This window comes from Labeo rohita, chromosome 11 (assembly GCF_022985175.1).
Source record: "Labeo rohita strain BAU-BD-2019 chromosome 11, IGBB_LRoh.1.0, whole genome shotgun sequence".
NCBI classification, from domain to species: domain Eukaryota; kingdom Metazoa; phylum Chordata; class Actinopteri; order Cypriniformes; family Cyprinidae; genus Labeo; species Labeo rohita.
Window position 1 is genome coordinate 22,946,298 of NC_066879.1, and position 17,416 is coordinate 22,963,713.

At 37.2% G+C, this 17,416-nt stretch overlaps 2 protein-coding genes across 3 annotated transcripts in view; both read left to right on the top strand.

Moving 5' to 3' along the window:
• igsf21a (immunoglobin superfamily, member 21a) overlaps positions 1-5,534 on the top strand; it is a 290,573-nt gene extending 285,039 nt beyond the window's left edge. For both annotated transcript variants that reach the window (XM_051122271.1, XM_051122272.1), the window contains exon 10: positions 3,754-5,534. In XM_051122271.1, coding sequence (XP_050978228.1) covers positions 3,754-3,830 — 77 coding nt within the window. In that variant the 3' untranslated portion in view covers positions 3,831-5,534. The remainder of the gene's footprint in view (positions 1-3,753) is intronic.
• A 6,251-nt stretch (positions 5,535-11,785) lies between these two features.
• On the top strand, positions 11,786-14,963 carry klhdc7a (kelch domain containing 7A). Its single transcript, XM_051122264.1, has one exon. The coding sequence runs from the start codon at positions 12,155-12,157 to the stop codon at positions 14,372-14,374; it is 2,220 nt and encodes a 739-aa protein (XP_050978221.1). The 5' UTR covers positions 11,786-12,154; the 3' UTR covers positions 14,375-14,963.
• Positions 14,964-17,416: the final 2,453 nt, after the last annotated feature.

Here is a 17,416-nt window from a genome sequence, read left to right on the forward strand (position 1 = left end):
CCCTAACCCCTAAATTTCAACTTATGGAAATGATATTTAAATATTTTTTGTATTTTTTTTATTGTTGTTTTTAAAAGTATCTTTTTGATTATTTTATAAGTGAAGTAAAACATAATTTTAAGTGACAAAAGGGAACACATAATCCTCATTTTTGAGGGAAATAAACTAAATCTTAGTACAGTTATGCCATTTTTCTTTTTTTTTTTTTATTTTAGTATGCTTTAGTAGTGGTTTAGTATGCAAGTTAAAATTTTGTAATGTACCTTTGAAATCTGTGTTCAACTTTTTGCCTTTTTCAAAGAAAAATTGTAACAAATCTCATAAATTACACTTGAAATATTGTTAAAAAGTCAATTGTTATGGATTTACCTCTGGAAAAATGTTAATAAATAGCAAAAAAAAAAAAAATTATATATATATATTTACAATGTACATGCAAGCAAATCTTAATAGGTCAATATAACCCTTCTAATTAGATTATTATTACTGTGTTTTGGTAGAAAAATCTGGGGAGAGGACAAATATTCTCTCTGAAAATACTAAATGTATACCTTGGATATTATACAACTTGCATACATACCATTTGTTTTTTGGAAAAATATATATTTTTTTTCCAACTCCGTAGAATGGCCCATATACTGTGCTGTGGTATCCTAGTATTCCATTCTGAACATAACCACAGAGTTTAGATCATAAAAAAAGGTATTCATATCGTGGGTATGAAGTGGTACTTATGTTATATTAATTATAGCACTAACACCAATATAAACCATAAAAGTGGAAGTAATGTTATATATTACCACTTGTTTTGTCAATGAAAATGAGAGAGATGGTAATAAAATTACTTCAGCACTGAAGAAGTATTGCTCATAATACTTGCGACAGCCATCATCATTTAGTGCTTATTGAACATTGTGTAGTATGCATGAAAGTTGTGGCCCCGGTGATCCAGCACCGCCGTACAGCTCGTTCAACCCTTTTAGAGTGCATTAGACAATTACAGCAAAGTACCTGAGAAAAGAAGCTCGCTCATACAGCTTTCTTGCCCGCTGTACGACAACTAGACTGAGTCTCTCATGCAGAAAGTAAGGAGCTCTGCTTGCTCCTTTATTAGACAGAACCTTTATGATTGGGATAGATCTGTGGAACACAAAAACTGCTTTAAAAGTTGTACGTGACTTTGCAGCTCTTAAAGGAATAGTTCACCCAAAAATGAAAATTCTGTCATTAATTAGTCACCCTCATGTCGTTTTAAACCCATACAAACTTTGTTTATCTTCAGGAATGCAAATTAAGATATTTTTTGATGAAATCCAAGAGCTTTTAGACACTGTATAGACCTCAACTCAACTACTACGTGCAAGGCCCAGAAAGGGCATCAGTAAAGTAGTCCATGTGACATCAGTGGTTCAACCTTAATGTTATAAAACTATAAGAATACTTTTTGTGCGCAAAGAAAACAAAAATAACGACTTTATTCAACAATTTCTTCTCTTCCATGTCAGTCTGGTACTCTTGTGAACACGCATCAAAGACTGACACAGAAAAGAAGAAATTGTTGGATAAAGTCGTTATTTTTGTTTTCTTTAAATATTCTCATAGCTTCATAATGTTACGGTTGAACCACTGATGTCACATGGACTGTTTTACCGTTCTTGTCCCGCCTCTCTGGGCCTTAAAGAGCAAACAGAACAAAAATGTACAGATAATGTACTCAACCCTTTGTCATCCAAGATGTTCATGTCTTTCTTTCTTCAGTCGTAAAGAAATTGTTTTTTTGAGGAAAACAGTTAAGCATTTTTTCTCCATATAATGGCCAGTCCAAGTTTGAACTTCCAAAATGCAGTTTAAATGCGGCTTCAAACGATCCCAAATGCGGATGTAGACGATCCCAGTCGAGAAAGAAGGGTCATATCTAGCAAAACAATCGGTTATTTTCATTTTTAAAAAATTACAATTTAAATACTTTTTAATCTCAAATGCTCGTCTTGTCTTTCTCTGCCTGAACTGTGTATTCTGGTTCAAGACAGTTAGGGTATGTCGAAAACTCCAATCATATTTTCTCCCTCAACTTAAAAAATTATTTCAAAATCATCCTACATCGCTGCAGAAGTACCAAACCAGTCTTTGCAAAGTGAACATGCAAAGATCAAAAAAGGTAAACCGGCGATATAGGACGATTTTGAAGTTGAGGGAGAACATGAGATGTGAGTTTTTCGACATACCCTAACTGTCAAGACAAGCGTTTGAAGGAGAAGTCCACTTCCAGAACAACAATTTACAAATAATTTACTCACCCCCTTGTCATCCAAGATGTTCATATCATTCTGTCTGAAGGCGTAAAGAAATTATGGTTTTTGAGGAAAATGTTTCAGCATTTAGTCTCCATATAGCGGACTTCTATGGTGCCCCAAGTTTGAACTTCAAAAATGCAGTTTAAATGCGGCTTCAAACGATCCCAAATGTGGTTATAAACAATCCCAGGTGAGGAAGAAGGGTCTTATCTAGCGAAACGATGATCATTTTTTTCGAAAAATAAAAATGTGTATACTTTTTAAGCACAAAAGCTCATGTAGCACAGGCTCTGGGATGCGCATTCTTCAATGATTTGTTCATTTTGAAAGGATCTTTAATGTGACTCGGGAAGAACGAGTCGTCTCGGGGAGTGAGAGTGGAGTGTGGATCATTTAGAGCCTTTTGAAGCTGTATTTAAACTACATTTTGGAAGTTCAAAATCGGGGGCACAACTGAAGTCCATTATATGAAAAAAAGAAAAAAAAATCCTGAAATGTTTTCCTCAAAAACCATAATTTCTCTACGACTGAAGACAGAAAGACAGGAACGTCTTGGATGACCAGGGGGTGAGTAAATTATTTGTAATTATTTGTAAAAATTGTTCTGGAAGTGGAGCTCTCCTTTAAGTAGTACATAAATTGTATTATTTTTATGAAAATAACGGATTGTTTCGTTCCTCGCCTGGGATTGTTTATAACCACATTTGGGATCATTTGAAGCCGCATTTAAACTGCATTTTTGAAGTTCAAACTTGGGGCACCATAGAAGTCCACTATATGGAGAAAAATCCTGAAACGTTTTCCTCAAAAAACAATTTCTTTACGACTGAAGAAAGACATGAACATCTTGGATGACAAGGGGGTCATTTGAAGTACATTATCTGTAAATCTTTGTTCTGGAAGTGGACTTCTCCTTTAATTGTGGCAGTTGCAGTGCTGTCTATGCAGGGTCAGAAAGCGGTCAAATTTCATTAAAAATATCTTAATTTGTGTTCCAAAGATGAACAAAGGTCTTACGGGTTTGGAATGACATGAGGGTGAATAATTGATGTCAGAATTTTCATTTTGCGGTGAACTATCCCATTAAATCAAATATTCCACACGTTGTACATCAGTAACATCAAATGTTATGGCATACAACTTTCTGAATATTTAATTTGAGATTTGCATAATGATTTGCATGAATAATCTGATTTGGTAGTGAATAATGAATACATTTTCTTACACAGAGCTATTGTGTATCCTGGAACATATGACTAACAAATCATATGGGTACTTTTTTAGCTTAGTCATTTTTGAAGCCTTTTATTGCACCACAAATGCGAGTAAATAATGACAGAACTTCATTTTGTTTTTGAGTGAACTGTCTAAGACAGGGCTATAAGCAAAACTGGATTAAGACCAAGAAGTGACAAGCATCTTCCTGCCAAACACTAATTACTTCTATTTCATCTTTCAGATGGAGCTCCTGGTTTGCACAAGCTTGGACTGATATGCCTGCCACTTATTCTCACAGTGACTGTTGAACTGACGTGAATATCCTCACACACAAACGCGCCTCCTCTCCAGTCAGGCACACACATTCATACACACACGCACACAAGCCTTCTCCAGACCGTGAATAAACCTACCTTGCTTTCATCTGTGGGAGAACCTGAGCCCTCCAACAGGGGGCGCACCACCCTTTTTTGTGAACACACACACAAAAAAAAGTTCCGGATGGAGATAATATCAATTAAAAAATAAGATGAAAATGAAAATAACATGCACCTCCTTATTGTCTGCCCCTACCACACACATTTTTTTTTTTCATTAAACTTGCCTGTCGATCAACAACGACCTGTTGGAAAAAGCTAAAAGGCACTTGGTGTTCGAGATGAACGAAAGCGTCATACACTGGAGACATTAAAAGACATTAAGGAATTGTGGGTCGCCGACTGTCAGTTCAACTCCAACTAGCCTCCATTAGAATTACTGCACACCGGCACAAACAGGACTCCAACACGGCCCCTTTTTAAGGACCACGCCATTTGTGTTTTTTGACCACTGTATTTTTCCGTTCCGTTTCTTGAATGGCTCTCGGCTGGAATGTAACAAAAAAGAGACAATACTAAGCGTCCTGTGACATTTTATTGCAAAGAAATGAAAGATCCTCTTTTTAAGTGTATTTTGTGTACATCCCTGTAAATAATGAGAAGTATATTACAGAGAAGAAAACAAAAAAATAATTAATAGAGGTTTTGGGGGGGACGATGCAAGGGGGGTATAGCAGATAATGGCTTTATTGCGTGCGTCTGGTCATCCCCAAACGAAATCCAACCCAGGCTTTTAGAAAAAGGTGAAATCAGTGGCCTTTCTGCGATCTGATTTCATGTGTTCAGTATCTATGACATCCGTGTGACTGTTGTCAACCGCAGAGGAAAGACGACAGCTTTTCTCGGGGGTTGTTGGTGCATGTGACGTTCGACGATGATTTCCCCTTCCTCATCTGTTTGTCGCCTACCTGTCCTTAAGTTTTTGTCGCATATTCAGTGACCTGCATCGTGTACAGTCCTTCTCTCTAATCTAACAGTTACTGCTAGGATCATGTTAGCCACCATTACGGCCCCTCCATCCCCCAAAGGAAGCTCAAGTGAAGCCAAGTGTAAACAGGGTTGTTGCATTTGTTTCATATCACCTGTATTAAAAATGGAGATGATCAACTTAAAATGACTGGAGTATGATTGTCCTTTTGATACTCGGGAGCAAAATACATGCTCTAGCAGTTGTTTTCTGATTCTGTGTGGTGATATAGTGAAATATTAATCATTATTATGAGTGTCCAATTTGACTGTTTTTGTGTATTGTAAAAATGACTGTTTTTCTGTTATATCCGGTTCAGGTTTAGTTGCAGTGGAGGGACGTCACCCAGAGTCATTATGTTTGTCTAAGGGCCTTTTCAGCAGGTGCATTGTGGATGACAGGACCTATATATCAGGAAAGTACCCGAGCACAACAGTTGAATATTAACCTAAATTCAGTAAGTAATGAATTTTGTTAGCCCACATTTTAAATTTACCTCTATGCAGCTGGGGAGCTGGAGCTGCCCAATTCTGGATAAACTGAGAATTACAGGGTTTTTTTGTTGTTGAAACTAAGCAAAATAACATGGAATTTACTAAATGCTGTGACAAAATATTAATTGTCTCATTCTATTCAAAAATGTTTAATCAATTTGAATGAATTATTTAAAAAAACGAATCAATGACTCGCTCATAAATACTTCACTTGTTCCATTACTGTATGAATCAGTGTTTTTGAACAAATCTTTTGAATAAATGAATCAATGACAAATACATTTTTAAAGAGTCACTTGTCGCCACCTAGTGGCGAAACAATGTAATCAACATTGCAATTAAAGAAGTCCACTTCCAGAACAAAAATTTATGTACTCAGCCCCTTGTCATCCAAGATGTTCATGTCTTTTTTTCTTCAGTCGGAAAGAAAATGTGCTTGAGGAAAACATTTCTGCATTTTTCTCCATATAGTGGACTTCTATGGTGCCCGAGATTGAACTTCCAAAATGCAGTTTAAATGTGGCTTCAAACAATTTTGTGTTTGTAAACTATCCCAGCCGAGGAATAAGGGTCCATCTAATGAAACGATCAGTTATTTTCATAAAAATAATGCATATACATTTTAATGTCAAACGCTTGTCTTGTCTTACTCTGCCTGAACTGTTTTTTTCCTGACAGTTAGTGTATGTCAAAAAAACTCCATCTCATGTTCTCCCTCAACTTCAAAATCATCCTATATTGCTGTTTTACCTTTTTTGTTAAAGGTGTCTGATCTTCTTTGCATGTTCACTTTGCAAAGACTGGGTCGGTACTTCTGCAGCGGTGTAGGATGATTTTGAAATGATTTTTGAAGTTGAGGGAGAAAATACGATGGGAGTTTTTCAACATACCCTAACTGTCTTGAATCATAACACACACAGTTCAGGCAGAGCAAGACGAGCGGAGCATTTTAGTTTACAAACACATTTGGGATTGTTTGAAGCCACATTTAAACTGCATTTTGGAAGTTCAATCTCGGGCACCATAGAAGTCCACTATATGGAGAAAAATGCTAAAATGTTTTCCTCAAAAAACACAATTTCTTTACAACTGAAGAAAGAAAGACATGAACATCTTGGATGACAAGGGGGTGAGCACATTATCTGTAAATTATTGTTCTGGAAGTGGAGTTCTCATTTACCAGATGTTATTTAAATATGTTTACTTCCAGAACAAAAATTTACAGGTAATTTACTCACCCCCTTGTCATGCAAGATGTTTGTCTTTTTTATTCTTCAGTCATAAAGAAATTATGTTTCTTGAGGAAAACATTTCAGGAATTATCTCCAAAAATGCAGTTTAAAAGCAGCTTGAAAGGGCTCTAAATGATTCCAGCCGAGGAAGAAGTATCTTATCTAGTGAAATGATTGGTTATTTTCTTTAAAAAAAAAAAAAAATTTTTGTAAAGGATGTTTGACCTTCTTTGCACATTCACTTTGTAAACACTGGGTCGGTACTTCCGCAGTGATGTAGGACGATTTTGAATTTGGAGGAGAAAAGTAGATGGGGGTTTTTCGACATATACCCTAAGGACCAGACGAGCTAGACAAGATGAACATTTGAGGTAAAAAAAATATATAAATTGTAAATGGTTTTTTTTTTTTTTGTTTTTTTAGAAAATAACCAGTCGTTTCGCAAGATAAGGCTGGCATCATTTAGAGGCCTTTGAAGCTGCATTTGAACTGCATTTTGGAAGTTCAAACTTGTGGGCAACATAGAAAGTCCAGGGTTGCCAGGTTTTCGCAAACAAAGCCCACCAAATTGCCACTCAAAACTAGCCCAATCACATTTCGAGGGGGGTTCCTTGGTAAAAAAATGCATTCTGGGCTGTAAAATACACTTTTTTTTTTTTTTTTTTTTTTTTTGGCAGGGTCCGCCTACCACATTCACAATCCACATTCGAGGGGTTAAAAATCACGTTATTGGGGGTGTTTCAACCTGCGGACATGAAAAACAACCCGCGGCAACAGTATTAAAGTAGCCCAATTCCGCGGGAAAACCACAAACTTGGCAACACTGTAGAAGTCCACTATATGGACTGAAATGTTTTCCTCAAAAAAACAACGTCTTTACAACTGAAGAAAGACATGAACATCTTGGATTACAAAGAGGTGAGTACATTTTTGTTCTGGAAGTGAACTTCTCCTTTAATGCACTACCACAGACATCAGTGTTTACAACTGAACTATGAACTTTTTATCCCAGTACTTCTGTGATAATATGAATGGTTGTACTTTGTCAAAGGTTTAATAGACAGATGAATCGCTTAAATAAAAATCACCTCCAACCCATGTCTACAGGCGAGACTTCCAGTTCATTAGCCGCTATAGAGAAAAAATATGTGCAGTAAACAGTAAAACTGGTTGCACTACAAACTAGTGTTCATAATTAAGATAATACATTAAAATAATGTGGTAAGCCACACCAATTTGCAATATCAAGCAGGAAAAGGAGCTGTTCTGTACAGCTAAAAATAGCTGGAAGCGGATGATACCGGAAACCAGACCCATTAAAGGATATGTCCACTTCCAAAACAAAGATTCACATGTAATGTACTCACCCCCTTCTCATCCAAGATGTTCATGTCTTTCTTTCTTCAGTCGTACAGAAATTGTGTTTTTTGAGGAAAACATTTCAGCAGTTTTCTCCATATAATAGACTGGTTTAGTGCCCCAATTTTGAACTTCCAAAATGCAGTTTAAATGCGGCTTCAAATGATCCCAAATGCGGTTGTAAACGATCACAGCCAAGGAAGAAGGGTCTTATCTAGCGAAACAATCGGTTATATTCTTTAAAAAAAAAAAAAAAAAACATATTTAAATACTTTTTAATCTCAAACGCTCATCTTGTCTTGCTCTCCCTGAACTCTGTGTATTCTGGCTCAATATGGTATGTCGAAAAACAATCGTATTTTCTCCCTCAACTTCAAAATTTTTTTGCGTTTGGTGTTAAAAAGTATATAAATTGCATTATTTTTATGAAAATAAAATTGTTACGCTAGATAAGACCCTTCTTTCTCGACTGGGATCTTTACAGCCGTATTTGGGATCGTTTGAAGCTGCATTTAAACTGCATTTTTAAAGTTCAAAATTGGGGCACCATATCAGTCCATTATATGGAGAAAAATGCTGAAATGTTTTCCTCCAAAAACATGTATTTATGACTAAAGAAAGAAAGACATGAACATCTTGGATGACAAGGGGGTGAGTACATTATATGTGAATCTTTGTTTTGGAAGTGGACTTCTCCTTTAAATTTATGGCCGCACTCTCTCTTATGGAAAAATAAGGTGGATTGTGGTGCATGTGTTTGTCAAAGAACAGTCACCACTGAAATCTGTGGTCCAAAACTTTCAAGTTTAAACCTGGAAATAATCTATAAGTTATTTGTAATGAAAATGATATAAATTTGGGGGAAAGCAAAAATTGATTAATGTTTACAAGTAGGCTCAGACTTAGATCTCACTGAAGGACAGAGTGTGACTTATGCAACACTGTCCTCTATGGAATTACCTATACTTATATATTTCTCTTTGGGTGCTGTTGTGTAACATGCAATGATGAATAATCTTGATTGCCTTTATAAAAACAAAATATTTTCCCTACAGTAATACTGCATGGGATGGAAGTCATTAGAGAAAAATGTTTCAGCTACGAATGCGGCTTAGCTCTTGATGGTCTTGTTTAGGTTTGTCCTCTGCCACCCTAGCTCTCTCTAGATGTCCTCGTGCAAATTAATCTCTTTCTTTTTTTACATTCACATGAATTGCAATTTAAGCTTTTCTAGACACACCGTGTATTAAAGGATTAGGTCTAAAGCCTAGGTGGGAGATGTGGTTTTATGGGCTTAATAATATCAGGAAGATAGGCCCCTTGCCATTTCAGGTCTCACTTCACATACTCAAAAGAAAAAATTATGAACTAGTTAAAAAAATAATTTGCTATACTAAATATGTCAGGATATGTCTGTACACAAACATGTTTGTCATGATCATTTAAAATTAGTATTATTCCGCTGCTTCTCACATTTAATTCAAAAATGTACAGACACTTTGCAGAATCTGCAAAATGTTAATTATTTTGTCAAAATAAGAGGGATCATACAAAATTCATGTTATTTTTTTATTTAATACTGACCTGAATAAGATATTTAATACAAAAAAAAAAGATCCCGTTCAAAAGTTTACATACCATTGATTCTTAAGGGTACCTAAATGATTGTTACCTGAATGTTTTTCACAGCTGTTTTTTTTTTTTTTTTTAGTGATAGTTGTTCATTAATCCCTTGTTTGTCCTTCAGGTCCCACATATTCTTTGGTTTTTCAGCATTTATGTGTATTTGAACCCTTTCCAACAATGACTGTATAATTTTGAGATCCATCTTTTCACACAGAGTATAATTAAGGGACATACGCAGCTATTACAGAAGGTTCAAATGCTCACTGATGCTTCACAAGGAAACACAATGTATTAAAATTCGGGGGGGTGAAAACTTTTGAATTTGTAGGTCAGGGCAAATTTAACTTATTTTGTTTTCTCGGAAACATGTGAATATCTTCTGCAGCTTCTGAAGGGCAATACTAAATGAAAAAAATATATATATTATATTTAGGCTAAATAAGAAAATGTACACATCATTCTGTTTAAAGGTTTACACCCCTGGATCTTAATCCATCGTGTTTCCATCTGAGGCATCAGTGAGCATTTGAACCTTCTGTAATAGTTGCATATGTTGTCCTCAGTGTGAAAGGATGGATCTCAAAATCATACAGTCATTGTTGAAAAGGGTTCAAATACACAAAAATGCTAAAAAAACCAAAACAAACAAACAAACAAAAAAAAAAAAAAAAAAAAAAAAAAAAATTTGTGGGACCTGAAAGATTTTTCTGAAGAACGGCAGGTAATTTAACTGTTCAGGACAAACAAGGGACTCATGAACAACTATCATTGGAGAAAAAAAAAAAAAACATAGCTGTGGATCATTCAGGTAACAACACAGTATTAAGAATCAAGTGTGTGTAAACTTTTGAACGGGGCCATTTTTTATAAATTCAACTATTATTTTCTCTTGTGGACTATATGTAAATGTTTTTTATGTGAAATCTTGTTCAGGTCAGTACTAAATAAAACGTATGATCCTTCTTATTTTGGTAAAATAATGAACATTTTGCAGATTCTGCAAGGTGTATCTAAACTTTTTGATAATAAATATTTCAGTTACAGTAATGTAAAGTGTAATGTAAACTCAATTCTGCATTCTCATTTCCATGCTGTCAAAAGTTTGAATTTTACTTAATCCATCGCAAGTATTTTAAGGTGTTTTCATATTTCAGTCTTAATATATTCATTTAATGACTTTAATAATAAAGCGTGGAGATTTTACCAGTGATCAGTAACCGAAGTGTAAAAACCTAATTATTAAGTGCCAAAATAGCCTGTTATCTAATCAGAAGGCAATAGTGGTGATTTACTTTGTTTGGATCCCTTGGAAAATTACATTTCCAGGAATCCATTAGGTCTGTCTCTACGTAGTCTATTATATCTTCTGTAATTCATATGTTTAGGTTGCATTAGCTGTGCTGTAGAAAGCAAAGGAAGTGGATGTCGAATGATTTTGGAGTAGAGTAGATCATCTCCATCAAAGCTAAAGTCTATATGAATTAGTTTGGTCTGACATCAACTTTGACACCTTGAGTTTTAGTCTATTATTCATTTCGCAATTAATTTTCCATAACATGTTGCCAAATCCATTGTATCTCCGGATTCAAACTCTTCACTTGACACATGATAGGAGGGACAGAGGGTTAGTAGACCTTTGTGACACATCCGTCAATTATTCAGGAGCAAGCATGCTTGCTGGTTTAGGTTTCCTAAGTGCAGCTACAAGACAGCTATCACATAGCAAAACAATGTCTGTGTCAAAAAAGGACATAGCAAAGGGTTTATGGCTATTCTGATCATTTTCTCTGACGGCAAGTGGACCATATTACAGTTGTTAGCATCATAGGTTATTATATCTTACTTTTCACACAGTGTTCTTTTTTAAGGGTATGCAAATAATGCCTTTGGCAAATGCAAAGCTGCCTAATGTCGTGTCTCGAAGCCTTGCTAATCAGCAACACTGTTGTCATGTGTGCATGGGAAAGAACTTTGATCCTCAGCATTTGCTGTGCAAACAGCAGCATCCTGGTCATACAGTCTTATGCCTGTAATTTATATAGGCTGTCTCCACCTCTTAAGTAAATTACTTTAACCATTCTCACCAGTTATGTTTGCAATAGCCAGTGTATGTTAGCTATTTTCCTAGTTAAACAGACATACCATCAATTAAAAGCAAGATAATCTGGCATAAACACATAGTCATCACACCATTTGCAATGTAATTTGCATATATTGTTTTGTTCTCTTTTCACTGGAAAAATGTCATCTTACGATATGGAAGATAACTTTAGAAATATACCGTAAATAAAATGTTGAGGAAACGAAAGGGTTAGATAAACCTCCAAAGCCCTGGTGTAATGTGTTTTCATAGCAATCACCTGCACCAGGTGGAGTGATACTGGTCCCCGCCCTCAGAGAACACAGGATGCAAATGCTCTTGTTGTACATATCAGGTTTTTAGTCATCCTGTGGGAGGAGAGGCAGCTGACAGTGCGCTTCTGCTTGCAGATACTAAACTACAACCTACACCAGCTGGAATACACTAGGCAAGAAGCTTCAAATAAAACCCAATGTCCAGTGGACCACAATAGATTTCGCTACAGAGATGCCAATTGCAGAATTGCTTGGAGTGCAGTTTGACATGCAGCTCCTGGGCAAACTAACGCTATCCGTGGCCACCATGCTATTTGTCTCCTTGGTTTTCAGATTCTACCACTCCAGGGCACAAAACAGACGGCGAGGAAGTGGAAGAAGGGGTGTGCAAGCGACCCGAGGAAGCTACAGCGCCTGCAATGCCGAGCAAGAACCACGGAGTGAGGCTGCAAAGGAGTCGTCTGACAAAGAATCTTCAGAGAAACCCTTGCAAGAAAGCCTTAAAAATGCCTTGAACGGGGGCCAGCCTGAAACTTTGGATTTGGACAGTTGCGCAAAGGAGGAACCGGCAGGCATAATTGAGGATATAACTCAGGCGGAGAGTGGCAAACCAAAGTTGACCTTAGAGCTTCCTGGTTTGAGTGAAAAAGCTCCAGGAAGTCCAAGTGGTCGCCGATCCCCGGTTGTAATGAAGAAGCTGGAAGGTGGCTTAGGTGTTGGCAGGCAGCTGAGACAGGATGTTGGTCACCAAGGCATGTTCTCGAGTTTTGAATCAAAGGCAGAAATCAAAGTAGAGAACGCTGACCTTATCTTGGACGGACCAGGGAATTGTAAAACAGGCGTCCATGGGAAGATCTACGAGTACTATGTAGAATCCTCATCTCATTTCGTCTCAGATTCAAGCCCTACCCGATCTATCAGTCCAACCTATGGTCAAAACGAAAACGGGACTTTGTTTAAAAAATCCCAGTCATTGGATTTACCCAATTTTAAGGACCGCCCCCGATCACCAAGTCCACAACCTTCTAGATTCATCATTAGCGATCTTGAAATCGCCCCACGAGTTACTAACGAGCCTTCCTCAACATTTCAACCCGAGTCTGTGAGGTACAGCAGGCAAGCAGTCATCCGTCAGGACAGCTATCTTACTGCTGCCAGTGACTCAGAGCTTCCAATCCCCTTGCCTACGCAGAGGGCTTTAACACCTCGCAGCTGTTCCCCAGCACATCCCAATGACATCCTGAGCCTGGATGCGCCAGAGGAACCGCAAGTCGAAACTGTCGCCGGAGCGCAATTCTTACACTTTCCAGAGAACCTGGGCAATGCGGAACTCGAGACTCTAGCAGGGAAGCTTGATTTAGGCAACTGCTTGGAGGCTCTAACACTTGCTAAAAAACACAGTCACACTGCCCTTCAGCAAGCTGCTCTCCGTGTCATGTCTGATAATTACCTTCAGGTCCTCAGAGACCCAGGCCTCTTTGGCAGGCTGAAAGCAGGGGAGCGTGATCACATCCAAACACAACGCATGAGAGGAAGGAAGTGGTTAGTGGTCGCAGATATGGATTCGCCGGATTGGTGTAGACGTCCGTCACAGTCTATGGAGTCAGAGTCTGAATCAGTTAAGTCATCCAGCAGTATTTATTACTACGATGATTACAAGGACACGTGGCACCTTCACACCCACATTCCCCAGGAAGTGTTATCTAAAGGTTGCGCCATGTGCACCATGGATAATTATCTATTTATCGCAGTGGGTTTCCAAGGCTCGGACCGCGAAGCGACTCCTTCGAAGAAAGTGTACTGTTACAACCCAATGACTTCAATTTGGAGCGAAATAAGCCCAATGAATGAGGCAAGGCCTCATTGCAAACTCGTGGCTCTGCAAGGCCATCTTTACGCCATTGGAGGCGAATGCCTATCGACGGTTGAGCGCTACGACCCCAGGACAAACCGGTGGAGTTTTGTTGCACCTCTTCCTAACGAGACATTCGCCGTCGCTCACAAGGCCACAGCTTGCAACGGTGAATTGTTTGTCGCAGGGGGCACGTTGAGATACACCCTCTTGCGCTACAATCCCAAGAGCAACACATGGCGGGAGAGCATGATTGTGGGCAGCAAGGACAAGACTGCAGAGATGGTGGCGGTCAGAAACTTCTTGTACCGTTTTGACGTCAGTCCTCTGGGCATCAGCGTGTACCGATTTCACGCCGTGGCCCGACTGTGGTACGAATGCTCTTCGATACGCATCCCACATTGCACGGCTTTTCAATGTGTGACTATGGACAATATTATCTACTGCGTGAGCCGTCAGTTTACCTTGAGGTTCCTTGCAGATGAGGTATCTCCAAGCTTTGTCGCACAGGATTTGAACGTTCTGTCTTCGGCTAAAGGTATTTTGTTTCCGTTCGTCCTTGTGCTGCCCGACAGCACCACCCAACAAACTTGTGTCTGAAAAAAGGTCAGATCTTTCAAGTAGGAGGTTGTCTGGTAAGAACAAACACTCAGGACCATATTATGCACATGTTAAAGGAATGCACCTTTTCTTAATTAGTGGCAACTGAGATAAAATATCAAGGCTATTACATCCAATTATTGTACAGCTACATCATAATTACACAGCACTTACTGATAAATAAATCTGCTGTCGCAGTGAAGGCTATTTGTTTGTTTGGGCCTTCAAACCACTCTGACGTCTCAATCAACCTTTAAATCCTGGAAATGTCTTGTGCAAGTGCTTAAAATGTTTCAGTAAATATACCACTTTTGAAACACTGTGTGGATAATGTTAACCAATCAATACTGTGTGTAGAATAAAGCCGAACTGCAGTTGCAGAGCAGGCATCATAAACAACATAAATGGCTGCCATTAGTACAATTTATGTAAGCTCTCTAATTATATTCATAGCTTTTTTTTCCTTTTTGCATATTTGCAGTTGTTTCTCTGCATATCACACGATTAATCTTACACGATACAAGCTTATTTTTATGTAAGATGTAAATCTATATTTGTTGTATATTTTGTTGTAATCTATTTTTTCACGACATCCTGTCGGAAGACGGGATTTATTTCAGGTCAACGGTCAACATGTTTCTTCTCTGATTTCTTCGAGCATTTTATGTTAACACTCTCCGGTTCTTTGCAAAGACAGTTTAACATCATATGAGCACTTTGGGGAGCCCAGAAGAAAAGTTTCTTCTTTGTGTATTCCATTAAACAATACAGAGAGAACTAATGACTTAATGGCTAAGGAAAGAAGAATCTAATGCTTTGCCTCTTCATGCACTTTTCTGTCTCTATCTTCTGAAGAACTGGGAATAAAATTCTCTCATCTATTATAAGTGAGTCTTGGTTCTTGTGTTAGACTTCACTATGTAATGAGTTCTGACAAAATGTGTGGTTGCAGCAAGAGGCGTTTGTGTGACCAGGATCTTAATTAAATTTAAATGCAATTATGTTGTCAAAAGCAAAGCAATCACATAATCAATTTATGTTAATGAAAGTATACAATACAATCACCGTGACAATCGCTTATGCATATGTGATCAAAGAAAGCAGGCGTGCAGAGGAGTGTGTGCTGTAATGCAATTCCCTGTGACGTATCGTTGCTCTCTGTGTGTAACTCTAGCACCATCATGTGGGGGAGATCTGATGGAATCTCAACAGAACTAATTCACTGTATAAAACGTCAGTGACACAAATGCTAAAAGACACATAGCTGGAACGTTCCGATGGCTAGCAAAAGAACACAGTGGGATAAAACCTACGCAGCAGGAGAAGTGTGAACAGATGGTTGGATGTAAAATATAGCATCTGATTCCTTGTAATTAAACACTTTGATTCAACATAATTAAACACTTAATGGGATGGGAGTTGGGAACGTCCCCTTAGAGTGTGTCGATGAATGACTTGGCTATCTGAACTAGCACTGTGGTCCAAATTAATTGTTGATTCAATGCTATTTTAGCATGATACTAAAGCGTGTCATATCCCGAGAAAGAGGTCATTTTTTGGCTAACATGGCTGGTTTCTCACACACTCACTAATGTGTATAAAAATAGATCTGCAGATATAAACCAACATGTGGTAAACAGAAAGAACAGCCTGTCAGATAGAAGAATCTGTAAAGCTTTTAAATATTGATAGACCATTATTATTTCAGTAGGGTTCAAAAGTTTTAGAGCTCGCAAACTCGGATGTTCCTTCTCTTACTGAAGCACAAGATCTCTTGGTCATTCTCAAATCATGCTGCACAACACGATCATCAGGTTGTGCACACACTTGTTAAAAATGGGATGTGCCTGAATCCGAATATCGTGTTCAGAAAGGAAATGACGTGCACTACAAACCCCCTAAAGGGAATAAATACGATATGTGAGAAAAAATATTTCAGTGCTTTCTCTCGCAGTTATGTTGTTGGGTAAGTATTCTGTCCTCTTAGTTGTCTCACCTTACTCTGTTTATGTGGTAAGTGAAATTTTATGTACTGTAATGCAACAGGCTACCGCTAGCAAGCGGCTAACCATGTGCCTTTAGTGGCTCAGTAGAATGCGTTATTCATTTTCCGAACATGGATTCACTATTCAGGCACATCCCTACTTGTGTCAGTTCAGTTTTTCACTTTAAAGTGCTGATAATATAATGTAATATAAAACTAACGCATTATAAGTAGTGCTGTCAAATCGAGTAATTGCGATTAATCGCATCCAAAATAAACGTTTGTTGATACACGTGTTTTCTGTGTATATTTACATGGATATATAAATATACACGACATGTATATACGTATTCATATATGACTTGTACGTAAATATATATATATATATATATATATATGCTCATCAAGGCTCTTCTATGTAAATATATTCTAAAATGTAATTTATTTCTTTGATCCAAAACTAAATTTTCAGCATCATTACTCCAGTCTTCAGTGTCACATGATCCTTCAAAAATTACTCTAATATGCAGATTTATTAAAAACAGTTTTTTTGGAACGTGATACTTTTTTTTGGGATTCTTTGATCAATAAAAGGTTAAAAAGAACAGCATTTATTTAAAACAGAAAAGTTTTCTAACAATATACACTACTGTTCAATAGTTTTTTTTCCTTTTTTGAAAGAAAATCATACTTTTATTTACCAAGGATGTGTTAAATTAATAAAAAGTGATAGCATAGATTTACATTGTTAGAAAAGATTTAGATTTTGAATAAATTCTGTTCTTTTTTAAACTTGTTATTCATCAAAGAATCCTGAAAAAAAAAAAAAAAAAAGAATCACAGGTTCCAAAAAAAATATTTGGCAGCACAACTGTTTCCAACATTGATGATTCTAATAATAAATCAGCATATTAGAATGATTTCTGAAGGATCATGTGACACTTAAAACTGGAGTAACAGCTGATGAAAATTCAGCTTTGCATCACAGGAATGAATTATATTTGAAAGTATATTAAAATAAAAATCATTATTATATATTGTAATAACATTTTGCAATA